General features: G+C 37.9%; 1 protein-coding gene across 1 annotated transcript in view; it reads right to left on the bottom strand.

The window, feature by feature from the left end:
- ZC3H6 (zinc finger CCCH-type containing 6) overlaps positions 1-20,554 on the bottom strand; it is a 52,499-nt gene that overhangs the window by 8,981 nt on the left and 22,964 nt on the right. Inside the window, exons 3-6 of the mRNA XM_063443678.1 lie at positions 12,237-12,353; positions 7,342-7,555; positions 4,109-4,245; positions 2,678-2,794 (exon numbers count right to left, since the gene is read on the bottom strand). Coding sequence (XP_063299748.1) covers positions 2,678-2,794; positions 4,109-4,245; positions 7,342-7,555; positions 12,237-12,353 — 585 coding nt within the window. The remainder of the gene's footprint in view (positions 1-2,677; positions 2,795-4,108; positions 4,246-7,341; positions 7,556-12,236; positions 12,354-20,554) is intronic.

Genomic DNA, 20,554 nt, shown 5'->3' with positions numbered 1-20,554 from the left:
GGTATACCATGTCTATAAAGAAGATACAGAAATGGTACAATGTAGTTAAAATATCACATGTCCTTATATTTTTTTACTAAGACAGTAGTAATAGTTGCAACCGGTAAATAAAAAAAAAAATGTATCCAGTCACAACTATGACTAAAATACAAAATTATACCGGTAATAGAAAAACAACTTGCGAAGTAAAGTCCTTCATAAAAACTCCAAAGGAAACCTAATGTGATCAGACAGATACACTATACGCGTAGTATGCAGTACCAAGGTAACGCGAACAATCAATCCCAAAGCTACTAGTTTCAGGTCTTATAACATCATGAGTGTGTGTCCTTCCTTACAGTTTGTTAGGGACCCAAAGCATGCTGCACTCACCATACAAGGAGTATTTGAGGTGGGAAGGTTTGGTAAGGAATGCTCTAAAGCACCAAATAAACCTGCTTAATAAAAAGGAGTTTATGTGTACTGATGAAAAACAAAATGCCTTTCTAGGCAAAATACTGCTACCGGTGGTTATGTCTATCAGACGGGACTAAAGTTAGAACTCAAAGTGAATTTCAAATGCAAGGCCAAAGTAGCCAAACTGGGAGCATAACCGACTTCGAGAATGCTTGAAATTCACTTTCAATTCTCACCTTGTGAATAACCCCGAAACCTAAATCTTCCTGGATTCAGTGAGTAGGTGTTAAGGATTTCCCCCCCAAGTAACCAAACCCAAACGTTTAATCAACAGCAATAGGTTGCTGTGTTTTTTTTCTTTTCTGTGTGACAAGATTTAGAAGTGCAATGTGTTTGATAGGTTTAAAAAAAAATTAAATTAAGTGTTATGAAAGAATTAAAGCTACAGTGATGGAAAGCAAAGTAAAAGTGTACAATTATGCAGGCTATATAAATAGCTAGAACCGAAATAATGGTGGTTATTACTATTTTACACTACATTAGGGGGTCTCGTATGTATTAAACCTTCAACTGGCTAACCATGGTCGGACCAGACTAAGTAGCACAGCCAAGCACATAGAATACAGTATTTCCCCCAGACTGCTGACACATGGGGGCAATGGTTTGGGTATGATATCCATTAATACTTGCAAAAACAGAATATTCAATTATATAATTTTTCAATGTAGTGTAATAGCTTCTTGATCCAAGGATTAATCGGACTGCCATTCTGGGGTCAAGGAAGAATTTTTTCCTAGTTTGTTGCAAAATTGGAAGTGCTTCAAACTGGGTTTTTTTGCCTTCTTTTGGATCAACAGCAAAAACAAACGTGAGGAAGGCTGAACTTGATGGACGCAAGTCTCTTTTCAGCTTTGTAACTATGTAATTAATGAATATAAGTTTAGCTATTGTTTGCCCCAATTAAATGATCAGCAAATGCAATAAATAATTACATTTAATGGATGGACACAAATAACCAAAATGGGTATTTGTTTTAATGGATTCAAACATGGAGAAAAAGAAGAAAACAAATAAATAAATCTCAGGGAGAGCAAGCAAATTCCTATTAAAACGTAACTTTTAATATAGTAGGTTTAAAAATAAGTATAAAGCGTATAGCAAAAATATTAAAAACATATAGTGAAAACAGATAGGTTTTCCTATGTGTAAATCTGTAGAGGGCTATGGTCTAGAGAAATCGATCATGATACAGTTTGTAAAATAGGAGTGAACTGCAGTATGGTCCCCGTTATTTCACTATAATTCGGTTGAATTACCTATATATCGTTTGGTATATTCCTGCAGCTCCTATTGCTTATCAGACAAAGGAGAGATGTGTAGTTCATATGTGTAGAATAAGAAGTAGTGTAGCCTGTTCTCCTATAAGTGGAGGCAACTGTGCCTTCGAGGGCACCTCTTACCCCAAATTTTACTCTTTTAGTTATAACGAGTACCCAGACCACCCAGAATTAAAAGTCTTAATAAGAATTTGCTTGCTCTCCCTTTGACAGATTACAATCTGAGATTTGTTTTCTTTTTCTCTGTTTTTTGAACTTATCAAATCAGGGGTTACCCCCCAACCACCGTTATAAATCTCTAGTAATCGGTTTCCATTTACATTCTGGCTCAACTATTTATTTTCGTTTCGTTTCTTTTTCCTTGATGATTTGTTTTAATGGATAATTAAACTGCAATACATTTTAAAAATAAATATGCCAAGCAATTAAGAAAACATAGGCATGAGCTTGGTAAGTTAGTATACAGGGTGTCCAGTGTGCATTATGGGTCCACTCACATTTTCAACTGGAAAATATACATCATAGCATCCAAAACAAGTCTCAGGATACAAGGACAACAGTAATCGTCAACCTGACTCAAGCAATGGTTTATGTAAATAAAGAATTTCAGTGTCTGGCCTGTAATTGGCTTCAACACACAAATAAATTAACATAGTACAGCCATCTGAAGCTCACCACTACTGTTCCAGTTATTTTGGAGATTTTTGTTGTTTAGGTCTGTGATGAGACATATGCATTGTGAAATACAAAGACTATTTACAAGTGACATTCCTCTCTCAACATATGGGACTTTCTCTAAAATCTTTTCTTCCAAGATGACTTTTGCTTTACATACATATACATATATACATATATATATATATATATAGCTTACAATCACCCTTTGATATCTTGTGTTTTGGCCTAGGCTAGTAGTAGTAATACAATTCATATTATTAGTTTACCTTAATACACCTCTTCTCCAAGAAGTATTTGCAGATTTGTTTTCCCTTGTGTTCCACTGTATGCTGATTAATAAACTCTTGACTCATAGTAACCCATTTTTTAACAGGTTTATTGTCCTATAATACAAAATAGAAATAGATTAGTTAGGTACCAAACACATCTCTAAATTTAGGGTACATATAAATATATTTTTTAATATTATATACACTGAACAAAATTATAAACGCAACACTTTTATTGCATTAGAGTGGCCTTTTATTGTGGCCAGCCTAAGGAACACCTGTGCAATAATCATGCTGTCTAATCAGCATCTTGATATGCCACACCTGTGAGGTGGATGGCTTATCTCGGCAAAGGAGAAGGGCTTACTAACAGATTTGTGAACAATATTTGAGAGAAATAGGCCTTTTGTGTACATAGAAAAAGTCTTAGATCTTTGAGTTCAAGAGGCTGCACTCACCTGAATATACATACATTATATACAAGCTCCAGCGCACTCGTGAGTGCACTGGATCTTGTATGTTATATTTTCTCTCACACAAATTCATTGCCCCTTTAATTTCCCCCTTCACTTTATCTGACCCTTCCTACCATCTAGTTCTGTTCCTTTCCACACACTCATCAATCTTCATGAGTAATGGCGGTCAGATACTAAAGACAACTGGTAAGAAACTTTTTTTGGCCAAGGCAAACTTGAACAAGCAAACTTTAAGGCAAAACTATTTATTTATTGTACATTCATCATCACCAAACGTCTTGTGTACTGCTCTATTAATTAGGTCTTATTTCAGTCTTCATGGCTCACAGTTTTTTTTGCCAAATAAAACCAGTACCATGAACAAACCGAATATTGCGGCTAAAGACAATCCACCTATTATGGGGCATTAATCATTCAAACTATCTAAAAGAGGACACAGGAAAGGGCAAAAAAACAACAACATTTTTTAATAATAATAGTTAAAAGCAGCACTGTCACCCCATCTATGAAAAAAGGAGCTTTTCAAAAAGATAGAATCACTGAAATTTCAACCAGTCAAGAGATACAGAGACAAAGTAGGGACCTTTGTCTCCGCCTGACTTTCTTAGACTCTGAGTCTAAGTGTCAATCCCGACAGCAGTCACTAGTGACAGCTGCAGGGAATTGGCTGAGTCTATGGAGTATCCCACAGTCTCATGGGATCCTGCATATACCTCCATGCTGCAGTCGAACGCATGCAAAAGAGTACAGCAGTGATGTAGGAGCAGCCCGAACAAGATGGCTGCGCCTTAAAAAATGTGTATCTTTAACAAGATGGCTGTGCTTTAAGACTGATCTTGTACACAGAGTTAAATATATAAATAAAAAAAATACAAATAATTTGCTTTGAACCTGTGGTGATGCCTAAATAAAAACATATGTTTCTTCAGCATTTAAAGGCCAGTGTGCCCACCTCTTGAAATCCATCTTGATAGTAAGTGTTTGGTCCCTTATGAGCACCTCTTTCTCTTCCACGATCCTTCATATTCATCTTCTTCTGTGCGCCACGACCTCTCCCATAGTAAAAGCCCTTACCTTGCTGATCAGGTCCTAAAATAATAAATCACTACATTTAACATATGGTCACCATTTAAGACACTCAGAGTATTAAGAACATTTAAATTCCCCCATCATGCAGGCTGGCCAGGTTGCTAGAATTCACTTAATTTCAGAATTTAGAGCTTTTTGACATAAAATAAATAATCAAATAGCAAACTCAGTTTCACCAGGAACAATCCGGAATAACATCCTTTAAACATATATAAGATGACACTAGTAATCAAGAAATTAGACCTGTGTTAATATTGGTCTACAAAATATAGCAAAAAGAGCTAAGCTGGCTTACACTTGGCATCAACTCTTCCAGGAGTCTTCAGATTTCAGTCAGCAAACTACTTTGTCTTATTTAGCATATAGTGCCTACCATTCTGAGAATGATCCTTCACCAATGACAATCACGGTCTCAATGTACAATTCCTTTTTAGATTGTAAACAATCAACAACCCTAACTGCTCTGATACCTCTCTAGAACCTCCTCCATTGGACTCACACAGTGGTCTAATTCATCCACTCATCGAGCAGGAAACACTCTTCACCTCCAATCTCCAAACCACCTCTAATCTCTCCAATGTTCCATTTCTTCTACCTGACCACCATCTGCTGTCCATTGACATCTGCATACCCCGTACCCAAAGTACACCACCCTCACCACATCAGTCTTGCAGAAACCTCCATTGTCTTGACCTACAGCAATTCTCCACCAACCTCCAAAGTCTCCTTTCACCTACTCCAACTCCACCAAGCTGATCCGATACCTCCAAAAATGTTCTAGAACTGCTGATCGCTGCTGGAGAAAGTCTCACTCTGTGTCTAACTTCCTCCACTATAAATTTATGCTGCGCTTCTCCAGTCTGGCTCTTTCCTCTACAAAAGAGAACTACTTCAATACACTCATAACCACACTCTCCCGCAAGCCCAAAATGTTTCATGCTTTCAACTCTCTTCTGCGCCCGGTCTTGCCTCCTCCTCCTACCAACTTGACAGCCACAAACTTTGCAACCCATTTCACTGAGAATATTTCTGCAATCAGGGAAGAGATTTCCCATCTCTCTCCATCCACTACCAACTTTTCCCCTAATCACACTCCCTCAGCTGTCCTATTTGCACCAGCTACAGTAGAAGAGGTTTCTGCTCGGCTCCGTTCCTCCCATCCCACCATCTGTTCCCTTGAATCTCATACGCACTTTGTCTCCTTCTCTTGTTCTGCCTCTCACTAAAAAAATTAAATCTCTCCCTCTCCTCTGGCACATTTTCTCTACCCTTCAAACATGTAACCCTGATTCTGAAAAAGCCCAACCTTAACCCTAATTCCCCGTCCAACTACTGCCGTTTGTTTTCAAGATCCTTGAGAGAGTTGTGTATGCGAGATTGACAGACTTCCTTGAGTCCAACTCTCTGCTTGACCCGCTTCAATCTGGATTCCACTCTCGTCACTCTTTTGAATCAGCTGTGACCAAAGTATCCAATGATCTTATCACTGCAAAATCCCATGGCCAATACTCTATCCTAATTCTCCTCGGCCTTTCTGCTGCTTTTTACACTGATCATCAACAGCTTCTTCTCATCCTCCGTAATCTCGGTCTACAAGATACCGCTCTCTCCTGGTGCTCTTTCCAACTGAATGTCTGCTCATTTCCTTAAACTGAACCTGTCCAAAACAGAACTTCTGGTCTTCCCTCCCTCAAGTGTTGCTACTCCCTTGTCTGTGTCCCTCCAAGTCGATGGTGCTACCATCCGCTCTACCTCTAAGGCTCGCTGCCTAGGTGTTCTCTTTGATTCCGACCTCTCCTTCACCCCTCATGTCCAATCAATTGCCAAATCCTGCCGCTTCCATCACTCAAATATCGTGTGCATCTGTCTATTAAACGCCTGATACGGCAATGGTGCTTCTCCATGCCGCTGTCCTCTCTCGCCTTGACTACTGTAATCTGCTTCTCAGTGGTCTTACAAATCTCTACACAATGCTGCTCCGACCTACTTAGCCTCACGAATACTCAAATATATGTCCCGTGTAGGCCCCTACGCTCTGATGGAGACCTACATCTGTTTGTACTCCTACCTCTGATGCTCACCTTAAAGACTTCTCTAGGGCTGCACCGTTCCTATGGAATGCTCTTCCCCTCTCTGTTAGACTTTCACCCAATCTCCACTACTTCAAAAATATAATATATTTGAAAATGTACTTCTTTAGGAAAGCATATTAAACTGATCAGCTTTCCCTCCTGATTCCTCTCCTGAAACGATTCCTCTCATAAAAACAAAACACTAAGCCCTCAATGAACAATATCCTAGCAACCTACTTTTCTACCCTATCCTTACCTTTTGTGTCACTTTACCCCACTCTCTCTAGCATGTAAGCTCATGGAGCAGGGCCCTCAATCCCTCTGTTCCTGTGTGTCTAACTCATCTGGTTACAAATACTTGGCTGTTAGTCCACACATCGTACAACACTACGGAACTTGTTGGCGCTTTATAAATAATAATAAAAAACTCACAACGGCCATCTCCTACTTTTGTTTCAGTTTGTCTAATTAACCCGTTTATATACGTACCAGTTATTTCTGCATGAATTGTAAAGTGCTCTGGTTAAGAGCACTATATAAGCACAATATAAGAACTACAGTATAATAATGCCTTTATATGAAACTTCACCTTTAGCAATCATTCCCTGGCGCTGTTCCACGTTACAGTACTGTAGGCCTTTATTCACACTGTGGAGATAACCTTCCTCTGTATCCTAGTTGCCATTACTTCAGTGTGTAATAAAGTGTTCATAAATGTTTTTTTTTAAAGTGCATATGACAGACCTATTAAATTTAATTTGTGGCACAAAGTCATCACTTACGCTAGCATGTGTATAAAGTTTGTATTTTACACTGCTCTTAAATTTTTTTTATATTTACTACGAATTGATATACAAAGTCCGATTTGTGGAAATCCATACTCCTGTAGCTAAAAATACACCTTACACCTTGCCATTAATATATTCTATTTATTTCACTTTTATATGTTAACTTTTGAAAGACCAAAAGGATTTTTTTTTTTTTTAAAGAATCACGTTTTACGGTCCAATTATTAAACAGTTACCTTGCTGAATTCCTTTTGTACAAGGGTTCTTAAAAGGGGGTTCAGAGGTATTTGAACTTTCCTTAGCTTGTCGATAGTGTTTAAGCTGTTCAGCGAAATCATCCTCTTCATCGTTATAGTCGTCATCACTATAGTTTCCATAATCATCATACTCATTCATAATCTTCTTCCTCTTTGCTTTTGGAGACGTGTAGTTTCCTAAAAAAGGTGGAGGCTAAAAATAAAAATATTCATAAATATATATATATTAAAAAGGAAAAAAAAAACTAAAAACTAAAATGATGTAAAAAAATGCAGACTGCTAAATGCATATAATTTCAGATGAAATGCATAATACACATTGTACATTTAAGTTTAACAAATCAGCAGCTGATTAATAAAGGTTATAGCCATTCTAACATCATGGAAGTACAAAAGACCTGAATAAAAATGTTTCCTTTTTTGCATGAGGACTTTCAGCGTCAGCTAGAACTCAATAGGAAAGCATTGGTTCAGTGCCATCCTATGGGGAAGTCATAATACGATTGCCACTATGTGCATTGGGCCCTACCCCCATCTTGTGGAGGAGGAGGAGCCGGACCTAGCGCAGGTGAAATCAAGTAAGTGACAAAAGGGTTTTTAACCCATTCAGTACTGGGAGAGAGGGGTCTGCACCCAGACCACTTCACTGATATAAAGTGGTCTAGATGACTTAAGTGACCCTTTAAGGACACAAGCAATTTTGGAATTTTGCCGTGTGTGTGTTCAACGGCAATGTCCTTCGTTCTCATTTATTGCACCAACACATATCATGCACTGTTTTCTAAAGGTCTATAGTTAGATCATGGTGTAAGCAGGATTTTATCCTTGCTAAAACTGGGGTGATCCGGGTATCACTCAATAGCTAGCGCTCCACTCTGTAAGCTTGGGTCATGTTTTGAAGACGCTAGATTGACCAATTAGCTGAAGTAGCGCTGTAGAGAGCCCTTTAAATTCATTCAGAACACCATGGCTGAACAATGGCACTGCGTGGCCGTCAAATAAAATTTTCCAAAGTAAGATCATTTAACTTATTTTTCAGCTTATCTGTATTTCTGCATTATTTGGAGCTTAAAAAAAAAATAAAAAAATAAAAAAAAAAGAGTAAACCTGCCACTGGAATATAGACAAAAATCTGTTTTATAGTAATAGAGGGACATAAAGGGTCTCCCTGTATGTCCCTAAGACAACTATGATTGGTGCTGGGCTTTGCCAGCTGCCTAGCAACGGTCAAAGCACGAAATCGTGCTTCATTCAGTAATACAGGAAAATCATCCGGTAATACTGAAAAAAGTCAGTAGATGGCTGCAGTACAATTAATTAGAATTACTTTAGGTATTTTACAATCAGGACTGATATATTAATCTACTTTAAGTTCTTTTTATTTACCGTATATACTCGAGTATAAGCAGAGTTTTTCAGCACATTTTTTGTGCTGAAAACCCCCAACTCGGCTTATACTCGAGTCAATTGTCTGTATTATGGCAATTTGCATTGCCATAATACAGACAGGGGCTGTGGGGGCTGCAGAGAGATGTTACTTACCTTTCCTGCAGCTCCTGTCAGCTCTCTCCTCCTCCGCCGGTCCGTTCAGCTCTTCTGTCAGCTCACAGTGTAAATTTCGCGAGAGCCGCGGCTCTCGCGAGATTTACACTGGGAGCTTACCGAGGTGCTGAACGGACGGCGCGGAGGAGGAGAGAGCTGACAGGAGCTGCAGGAAAGGTAAGTAACCTGTCTCTGCAGCCCCCATAGCCCCCTCCTACACAGTGCCCATCCACTGGACCACCAGGGAAGGAGAGCCCCCCTCCCTGGCCAGCTAGCAAGCAGGGAGGGGGGGACGAAAAAATGTATATATATTAATAAAAAAATTAAAATAATAAAATAAAAATAATTAAATAAAAAATAATAAAATAAAATAAAAAAATGTAATGAAACAAAAAAAAATTAAAATAATAATAAAAAAATAAAAAATGCCCACCCCCCACCAAGGCTCTGCATCACACTCTGCATTACACACACACATACACACACTGCATTCATACACACACACTGCATTCATACACACACACTGCATTCATACACACACACAGCATTCATACACACACACAGCATTCATACACACACACAGCCTTCATACACACACACAGCATTCATACACACACACAGCATTCATACACACACAGCATTCTCATACACACAGCATTCTCATACACACACTGCATTCATTATATACACACACTGTAAATAAATATTCAATTAATATAATTTTTTAAGGATCTAATTTTATTTAGAAATTTACCAGCAGCTGCTGCATTTCCCACCCTAGTCTTATACTCGAGTCAATACGTTTTCCCAGTTTTTTGGGGTAAAATTAGGGGCCTCGGCTTATATTCGGGTCGGCTTATACTCGAGTATATACGGTAATTGCATTTGATATGTAAAAGGTATAAGCAAAATGTGAAAAATTAATGTGTTTTCCTCCATACCCCCATTTTTAAACATTTTATTTCTACATAATGTTTTGTTTAAGCCCTTCTTGTCCTTTAAAAAAAAAAAATAATAATAATAATAATATGCGTAATTAATCCAAGAGGCACTTCAGTGGGTTAACAAACGTTATTCAAAATAAATGTATTCATCCTGATTTACAGAACCTATCATAGGTCTAGGATTTCAATTTATTTTTGGTAGTTACTTGTCACAGTATACATTTTCAATGTGAGGCGATTTTTAGACGTTGGTATGTTTGTATTGTAAGTTTATTAGCCATCACAGAAAACAAACTTGCCACACAAAATTATATATTAATATAAAGTAGACATGACAGGCTCTTTAATTAAGGGTACTTTGTTAAATGGCTATGTAACAAGTTTTAGTCATTCCTGGCTAAAATGTCTACTTTTAAAATGTATTTTATAAACCTGATGTGTGCTAGGCCTACACAATCATATTGTGTTTAGGTACATCTTCGGAGTACAACCAATCTCCCAATGTATGCTTTTACCACTATCCTGTAATGCTACAGTGCCATATAAGAGAACAAACCGTGCTATTTATTTTTAAAGTTAGGATTGTGATGGATGGATTTGATGGGGCTTTTTGGGGGGCATCATAGCAGTTTGACTGTTTAAATTAGTCCAATCCATTTGTGAAAGTATACACTCCAGGGTATCTCATATGGTGAATATTGTCCCTTAATGTGCGAGCATTTTTTAGTAGTTTAGGTCAAAGTTTGTGGTAAAAACTATTTGCTATGCATGTTTTTTTAATTTATTTATTTTACATACACACATTACATCTTTGCTGGGCATTTTTTAAATCTCGTGTGTGTCTATGATTAAACCCTCAATTTATGCGCAGGAAGTTGTCTGGAGTAAAACAATATCTCCAACGTATGCCTTTGTCCCTATCCTGCAAAGGTAAAGCGAAGGTAGAGTAACATAAGAGTCTACATCTCTGACTAGTTCGTTTTTTGCAGATTTCCAAATTTGCAGCATTTTGAATGATGGATTTCACGGGCCTATGTCTTATTTTGGAGCAATGTATAGGTTTAACAGTTCAAATGATCTCATAAATGCGTGCAGTTACGAGTAGACACCACCGAGTATGCATATTGCAATCAGTAATTTGTTCTCAGCTATATATCGTGAGTACAGAATGACCCCCCTTAGCATACCCATGTCAAGGTTTTGTAAAAATACAGGGCTAAATTAATAACTGACCAGTGCAGTTTTTGATGGTGCTTTTTTGTTTTGTTTTTTTTAAGTGGCAAACTCAATTACTCCATAAATGCATACCAATATGGAAACTATGGGGACTCTCACATGATATGGTAAGTTTTATTGAGGTGCTATATTTTCAAAGTTTGTGGTATTAATGTATATTTTACAATTCTTACATACGCATTTATATTTTAACTCTAGTTCTCCAAAATATAGGGAGGCTGGGTGGAGTTATTTTAAAATAAAGAATAACAATTTTGTAAGTGTTTACGAAAATGTGTATGTCTGTTTAGGTTACCAACCCCCTGCGATCACATGGGAAAGGTGTTTTTTTTAAATGTATGCCACTGTAAAACAATTCACTGAACTGTACTTAGAAACATCTTCTGAGTACAACATTACCCCCTATGCACATCTTTGCCAAGTATCAATCTGAACCCAACTCGAATTCTAACACAACTAATAAAGCTGGAAGGGTTCCCCTCTGCCAATGTCAGCAAATGAATCCCCTAAAACAGGGTTAGTTATCCATAGTGTGTCTGATTATTAAAAAAAAACAAAAAAAAAACAACATAACCAGGATTCTGGTGGGCTTATATTTTTAGGCATGCAGAAAATGGGGAACATTGGATTGATATTTTATAAAATTAATGGGACACGAGGTGGGTGTCCATATTGAACACTAAGCCCTGGGGGGACTAAATGTTGATTTTTTATTTTATTTTAAGATTAATACGTATGTATGCTTTTATAAATATTTTACAATTTTAATATTATGAATTATATTCTTTATAAAATACATATTTTTTTATGAGGCTTTATCTTTATTTTTCTTCAGGGTTCATCCCTTTAACTCATTTACATAAAGAACAAATATTTAAGTTTTTAAAGTTAAGTGGGGTAAGACACTATTAGCGCCAATTTGGTCACTTTGTTTGAGGTTTATATATACACATGCATGCAACTAGTATAGGAATAATTAATGAAGGGAAAAGGAAGAAAAAAAATAATAATCCAACAACCCCGTCTGAGCTTTATAAGTATAAAACATGGTTTACTTCATTAACAAGGGAAAAAAAGTCACAAATGGGTTAAGAAGATGGATACTTTTGAGTCCAAAAACAGGATTTATAAATAAAACCAGTTTAAACATACCTGAGCAAACATGGAATCAAAATCTTTGTGTATCAATTCTTTGTGCGGTCTTTCTGCATGATCAGTGTCAGAATCATAGCTGTAGTCTGAACTGTTATCACTGACGGGAAAATTATGCTGTAAAAAAAAAAAAAAAAAAAAAAAAAAAAAAAAAACATTTATAATTATATACCACTTTGAAAATAAAATCTGACTTACCCCAGTAGTAAAAACTCACAAATATGATTTTTTTGCACTAGTAACGGTGCACAAAATGCCTGTACATACTAGACTTTGTGTTCCATTCCTGGCATCATCTGTTTGCAATTAGAAGTGCCAATACAATAACATGTCAGTGCAAATCAATATATAAACCAACCAAGAGAACACACTGAAACAGAAGCCACAACAAATCAAGATAATGGGAGAAAACAAGGAGCGAGAAACATGTAATTCTAGGAGATAGAGAACTGGAACATTTCAGTGATACATGACGCAAAGGTCTCCAGTAATTTAACAAGTAACTCAATCGATTTCAACAAGGGGTCAAATTATGTACATGTAACATAATACGGCATTAGGATAGTGATCAGTTTTTTGATTGGAAAATTGGCTCAGAAAGTCAATCTTAAGATTTAACTCAAGTAGAAAAATATGGATAAAACCTTGAGAAAGTCTCTTTGCAAAATGGAAGTGTTGGCATGTGGCTCTCTTCGAGTGTCTTTTAAAGTATGTGTGTGAGCCTTTCTAGCAGGTGGTCAGGTAGAACAGGGTCATAAAGAATTTTAATGGGAAGGACAAAGGCTTTGTCCCGGTCTTCAAAAAGGGGTTCCCGGACGTCTGGGGAAAGGAGTGCTCTTAAGATCTAGAAATCCTTAGGAGCAAGTTTGTTTTAAAACTAAGGTTTATTTTCAATAACAAAACTAAAATTCTTAAAGGGACACTATACTCATTAGAACCAGAACAACTCAATGTAGTGGCTCTGGTGTATATATTCTGTCCTCGTAGTAATTTTTATGTAAACACTGCCTTTTTAGAGAAAGGGTAGTGTTTGCATTACTGCCTACTAACACCTCTAGTGTCCCTCAGATGGCAACTTGAGGGGATTCCTAGACCAGTGCTGCACAGCGTGGAGAAAAAAGGAGAGTATAAAAACAAAACAAAAAAAAACCCACACCTTTCCCATGTGATCGCAGGGGGTTGGTAACCTAAACAGACACACACATTTTCGTAAACACTTACAAAATTGTTATTCTTTATTTTAAAATAACTCCACCCAGCCTCCCTATATTTTGGAGAACTAGAATGGATCCTTTCCCTAGGGTCCAGTGTGACTGCTGTAATCTTCCAGCAGCTCTTGCTCTGCTCTCTCGTAAGTAGTTAAGTGACACAGGGGCTGGAGTGATGTTATATTCCAGATCCCGGCATCACTAAACAGCATGCGAGGGACCAGAGCAATATCTGCTCCTCAATGCCTTCTTGCTCCCTCGGGCATTTCCATCTGCTGAATTGGGCTGACAAACACCCAGGCACGAGGACAAAATTCGGATTTGCGAAGCCCTGAGATAACATAATCAAGTCCCCAGACAGAGTGTGTGTGTGTGTGTATATACATACATACATACATACGTACGTATATATATATATATATATATATATATATATATATATATATATATATATATATATATATATATATATTATAAAAAAATAAAAAATAAAAAGAAAATGGAAAGCACAATAAGTACCACCCAAACACAGTGTAATACTTTCATACAGTAAAGGAATAACACACGAGTTCCCAGACAGAGTGGTGCCAGGAGAGACAATTGTACTGTCCATTTCATTGTATGGAGAAACCCCTACACGGAGAGTCACCAATGCGGTGTATAAACAGCTGTGTTCTGCACAAAAAAGGTGATTCTATCCACTACATTTAGACTAGTCTAATGTGTGCGGGAAAAATTATAGTCTCTGCTTTACAGGAGCTATATTCACTGCAGCCTATTACGGTAGAGGAGGACCTTAGAGACCATAGTCAAGCTTTGGCGACTGTCACTCCAAATTCCCCGGTAATAGCAAGGAAGTTGACCAGGCGGAGGAACTCAGTCAGAGTACAGGAACTTCATCACAATTCCAAACTAATTTTTAGGCAGGTGACAAAACCAGAAACATAGGGTGCACAGTGAAGGTTTTGGAGATCAGTGAAATCGAGCTAATTACGTTTGATATTTTTCTTGAAGACTGTATAAAAAAAAAATCTTTTCCCTTATCATTTGCCTCGGACATCATCCTCCTAACATTTTGAGTGATCCTGGGTAAGAATCAACTGTTATTTGATACATCTAAACTCTCCTCACTGGCTGCTGTGTACTCACAGAGCAGTGCACATCCAGCCACCTTTCACAACAGGCTTCATTTCTTCTGTGAACTGAGCGCATGAGAATCGTCTTGGCTCGAATAATGCCTGATTCCAACCAACTTAGCATGGCAGTGAGGGCAGGGGGCAAGTGTCAGAGGCAAACCATAAACAAAAAATAATTTACATGGTTATAGGGAGTTCCTCAAACTGGAATACAAACAAAAAAATACACAAAACCACCCACAATGCTGAAACATGTAATAGGGGAATACCACATGGTATCTAAACTTTTGCAGTAACGCATAAAAGAAAAAAATATAACGTCGACAACCGCAATGTGTATCAATGTACAATCAGGTATCAAAGTTACAACACAGTCAGTGCCCAGTTCCCCAGGATGACAAGAGAAAGAACTAGAAATATACATGGGTCTAAAGATGACTAACACTGCGTAGACATTTAAAGGACAGGTTGAAATGGGTCTGGAATGAGCACCTTCTGGGTGAGCAAGTGTCAGGGTTACCCTTGCCGTTTTAAACAGCAACCCTTTCTTACACTGTGTCTGGGCTGTTCAGCTGTTTAACGATCAGTTCCTTTTATTACGGTTACTCACCTGGTTGCTATTAGCCAGCCCCTTTTGCTAATCAGTGCAGGGTATTTAACCCCTTAAGGACGGCGTGCGTCCTATGCCGTCTTTTTCGGGGTGGCTCTAAATGTCAGGGTGGCATAGAACGTCCCCACCATTCCCCCGATGGAGGTCTCGATGCTCTGCCCGATCCGGTCCTCCCGGGCCATGTGATCGCAAGGTCCTCGCGATCACATGGCCGGAATAGCCGGCCTATGCAGTGCCTACAGGGGGACTGCCTGAAGCTCTCAAGCGGTCACCCTAAAGCCTGTAAAAGTTTTAATTTAAAAAAGAGTTTTAAAATACTTTAGAAATGTAATAAAAGTACTTCTAATCCAAGTACTTTTATATGTACATACATATACATAAACTATTATTCTAAGTGTATATAATACTAAACACACATAGAATGATGTTAATTACATATATAATTATATAAAATCAAAGTAATAAATACATAAAAAAAAATCAGATACCGTTTTAATTTTTTCCTCCACCTCTATTTTGATATTCATATACATTTAGAAAGACGTTATCAATGCATAATATTATATATATATATATATATATATATTTGTGGTCGGTTAATATCGTATTGTGAAATACCTTGTGATTGGAATTAGGCGTGGTGTGCCGGAACCGACGTAGGGGGTAGGCCTGTAAAAGAGGGCCTCCCCGAATGAATTGTATAAGAGGGAGAGGTGGGTGGGGTGAACAGCGTGCGTACGGCAAGGTAGGAAGGGGGGAGTAGCGTTTATATAGGAATGCTAACTCCTCCCACAAATACAGGCCTTAAACTTGTGGTCGGTTAATATCGTATTATGACCTTGTGATTGGAATTGTGTGTGTGTGTGTGTGTGTGTGTATATATATATATACACACATATAATATATATATATATATATATATATATATATATATATATATATATATTATATATACACACACATATATATGCGCGCAAACGCGCGCACACACACACACACACACACACACACACACACACACACACACACACACCTTCTGAGGCCACAAGTGTGTCTATAAATAGGAGGAGTTTTATAGTCATGTCACTTTTATTATTTTCTTCTTGCCGCACAGATATTATCTGCAAATGTGAGTATACTCATTCAAGCACCAACACTTTAATTGTTTAGTTGCTACACTGTTTTTAATTGCTTTTATCACTCTTTATTTTTGTATACTCACTTTGCTCTTACAAATAAATTAATTTAATACACTGTAGCTTGTTTTTAGCACCAGTACTATTTAGTTAGTCTCCCACATTTTGTAATTAGTGTAGGACCGACTAACATTGGGGTACTTTGAAGCAGTGGTGGGCTTAACATCATATGGCCATATGGTGGAACCAAATCCCCATATTTATTCTCTTAGATAGGCGTTTTATAGTAGCCTTCTTAGTTATGTATTTTTAGAAGTCTGAGTGCGCCTTCACTAATATTTTTCCCCACCATAACCTATTTGGATTTTGATTCCCAAGCACTACCAAGCCTCAATAAGCAAACCAGTAACCAACCTCATGCTGATGATTTGCATTAACAACGAAACAGCTGTCCATGAGTGGTTCACTGGATTTGCATCTTTTCCTAAGTTGTGTTCCAAGCTGTTGTATACAACAAACACAGACTAAAAGGAATCCATGTTTAAAATGGAATGAGGCAAAAATGTGATTCTTTGTTAAACTAATTTGCATATGCCCACCCAGAATCCTTTGCGGTAGTAATATCACTGCAGATTTGTGATTTCTGTGGGAAAAGCAAGTTTTATGGCTTGACTGGTGTGCAGATTTTTGTTTAACATTGTATTATATACATATATATATGTACACACACAAGCCACATATAACTACACATAAAAAATAAAATAAAAATGTATATATATATATATATATATATATATATATATATATATATATATATATATATATATATATATAACCGCACTCCAAGGTGTGTGTGTGTGTGTGTAATATATATATATATATATATATATATAAAAAATACCTTGTTGGAAGTGCACTCACAGGACTCTATACGGTTGCCAAAAATGTGCCATTTATTCAAGCGTCAAAAGTTGATTATATATATATATATACACACACACACACACACGTATATACTCTAGTATAAGCCGACCCGAATATAAGCCGAGGCCCCTAATTTTACCCCCAAAAAATGGGAAAACGTATTGACTCGAGTATAAGACTAGGGTGGGTGGGAAATGCAGCAGCTACTGGTAAAATTAGACCCTAAAAAAAATTATATTAACCCCTTCCCGCCGTTACGACGTTCTATGCCGTCACGCATTTAGTGGGCTTTAAAGCCGTTGCGACGGCATAGAACGCCGTAACGGCTTTAAACCCTGGAGCGCCCGGGATACTTACCTTCCCGGCGCTCCGCTTCGGGAGGACTGCCTCACAGCCCAGGCAGCCCCCGCACGGCAAATCAGGCAAAGAGCGATCACATGGCCCCCTATAGCTGGCTGTGGATCTGCCAGCAGGGGGACTGTCTAAAATATTAGACAGTCCCCTGCTGGTAGGAAAGTATAAAAAAAAAAATTCAACATGTTATAAAATAAAATAAATATTTTTTTATATAATATATATGTATATTATATATATTTAACGTCATACATAGTGTATTTTAATACTAATATAATATACATATATTAGTATTAAAATACACTTAGAATGACGTTACATATATATAATTTACATATATATAATATACATATAATATACATATAATATACATATATATATATATATATATATATATATATATATATATATATATATATATATATATATATATATATATATATTTGTGTACGGTACATACCGAGGACGTACGGAACAATAATAATTGAAGCAGAAGTAGTTAGAGCAAAGTCAGTTGAGGTGTGCCGAAACTGACGTGAGGTTAGACCTGTAAAAGAGGGCCCACCTAGGTGATATGAGAATAAATAGAGGGTGCGGTGGGAGGGTCACTTCCGAGATTGTCAACGACAGGTAAGCAGGGGCTCACTGGGTTTAAATAGGGATGACAGTGCCTCCCACAATTACAGGCCAAGCCTTCTATTTGTGTACGGCACATACCGAGGACGTACGGAACAATAATAATTGAAGCAGAAGTAGTAAGAGCAAAGTCAGTTCAGGTGTGCCGAAACTGACGTGAGGTTAGACCTGTAAAAGAGGGCAAAAATATAAGAAGCGATTCTTAAAAGACAGATACATTTATAAATCAGAACATTATATAGACATTACACAGAAAACCAGTGTTACTTCTATCTCATGAGTGGGTATGAATCTGTTGTATGCGGATGATTTCCACCGACCCATATTTTTTGTAATGATGTGAGTAGGTGCACGACTTGCAGAGGCAGCTGTGTCCGCTCCAAATGCGGAATGAACGACCCGAGAAGGAATGTGGGTTATGTCCTAGTCATGTAAAGGATGAAATGTATAGTGGTTAGGGGTTTCCCTTGAATAGCTAATAGTGGGGAATCAGGGATGGAAGTGAGTTGAGATTCCACTAGATTATCTAAAACGTAGATATGACAAGATTTGGTAGAGGTAGGCTAATATTTAATCTGTACTGTTGGACCAGCTATGCTCGTTTTGGTATAAGAATAGATAAACGTGTATGCCTGTCAAGTAAGGCTTCATAGTATTGTAAACTAATTTAAGAGAAAAGTGGCAAAAGTTGTGAATGCGACCAGTTTAAAAAATGGAAAGCATTAATTACGCAATAATTACAAACAAAACTTTAAACTCATACGTTCTCTGGACTCAATTGGCCAAGAGACGTGTATCCATAAGTTACCAAAATCGCTGCATAATCTACGGTACCTAATGCGTCAGTCTGAACCACAGGGGAATTGTTATAAATGGGGGGAAGAAATAGCGACCTGCCATTCCAAAAACAGGAAGAGAAGCCACATTTAAGATCAGCTCTAGCTGGATGGAGTACGAGAGCTGTGGGGTCGTCATCTGGGAGACCATGCAAGAGAGAGAGGAATCTGGAAATTAAAACCTGCCTTGTGGAATTATTCTCATCACAAAATTGAGTGAAGCAAGTAGTGACTGTAGCTGATTCCTGGTGTAAGTGCCTTGTGACGTGCAGATGTTGAAGTAAGAAATAAACGTATCTGTCTCTTGTGGCAGGCTGGCCTGCATAGAAATGTATTAGGGCATTTTGGTCGCATGCATTTTGGTCGAGACAATCTGGTCGCCATGCATTTTGGTCGCATGGCATTGTGATTGCATGGATTTTTGTCGCCATTTTTACCATAACAAAAAATATTTTTTTTTATTGGTTTTGAACATATTTTAATGAGCGCACAATTGTAACCCGTAACCCGGAACCCACTACCCCTAACCCTATCCCTAACCCTAACCCTAACCCTCTAACCCTAACCCTCTAACCCTAACCCTCTAACCCTAACCCTTACCCTAAGATAGTGACACCTTATATTACCCAAATCTGGCCCCTACCCTAAGATATTGACACCTTATATTACCCAAATGACACCTTATATCAAAATGCGGCCAAAATGAATGGCGACCAAATTGCATGCGATCAAAATGCACAAACAGTGTAATTCGACCAATTTGTCACGACCAAATTGCATGCGATCAAAATGGTTGATATGCATAGAAATAGAACTGAGTGTAATCCCCAGGAATGTAATGTCGGTGTTGGGACCTACTGTTTTGTCCGGGAACTTCTAAATCTTTGAACAGAGTGAACATGTGATTAAGGCTGTGTGGCGTGGTATGGTGCGATGGTGAGGAAGTTGTCTAAGTAGTGTATGACTATTGGACATCTGCATATGTTCCATCTGACGTTGTACTGATAATCCGCGTTAGCGTTATTGGTAGAGGGAATTTGCTACGTTTCCCGTACAAAATTTGATCGTATGAGCTGCTGTTGAGCATACGGTGCAGGAAGGTGTTTTGAGACCCAAAAAATGCGCTAGAAACGGTTCTGTGTGTAACTGACCTCAAACGTTGTTTGTATTGTATTCTCTCCGAGCCTGACCTGAGAGGGGTGCTAGTAACTGACAGAACATCTCCTAGTATAGAAGCATTAAACATGCTAAGGACGTGAAGCAGATGCTTGGTTAGTATAGTACCATACAGACCTGCAGAGACCCAGCTTACTAGAGTAGTGCCTACAGGCGAAATTGTATTAACTAGCTAATGTTGGTGACAGGTGACGCCCTGACTACTTGCCAAGTGGCTTTGAGAGGCTCTACCTATGATTTGGCTAGTGGGGCCTTTGTGCCACTGAGGTGGGTGGCGGGGTGTTGGCCTCTCGGTGACCGTA

The sequence above is a fragment of the Pelobates fuscus genome, chromosome 2, assembly GCF_036172605.1.
Source record: "Pelobates fuscus isolate aPelFus1 chromosome 2, aPelFus1.pri, whole genome shotgun sequence".
In the NCBI taxonomy this organism is placed as follows: Eukaryota; Metazoa; Chordata; class Amphibia; order Anura; family Pelobatidae; genus Pelobates; species Pelobates fuscus.
Note: the sequence above shows the minus strand (reverse complement) of the source record. Positions and strands in the feature narration are given on the sequence as shown.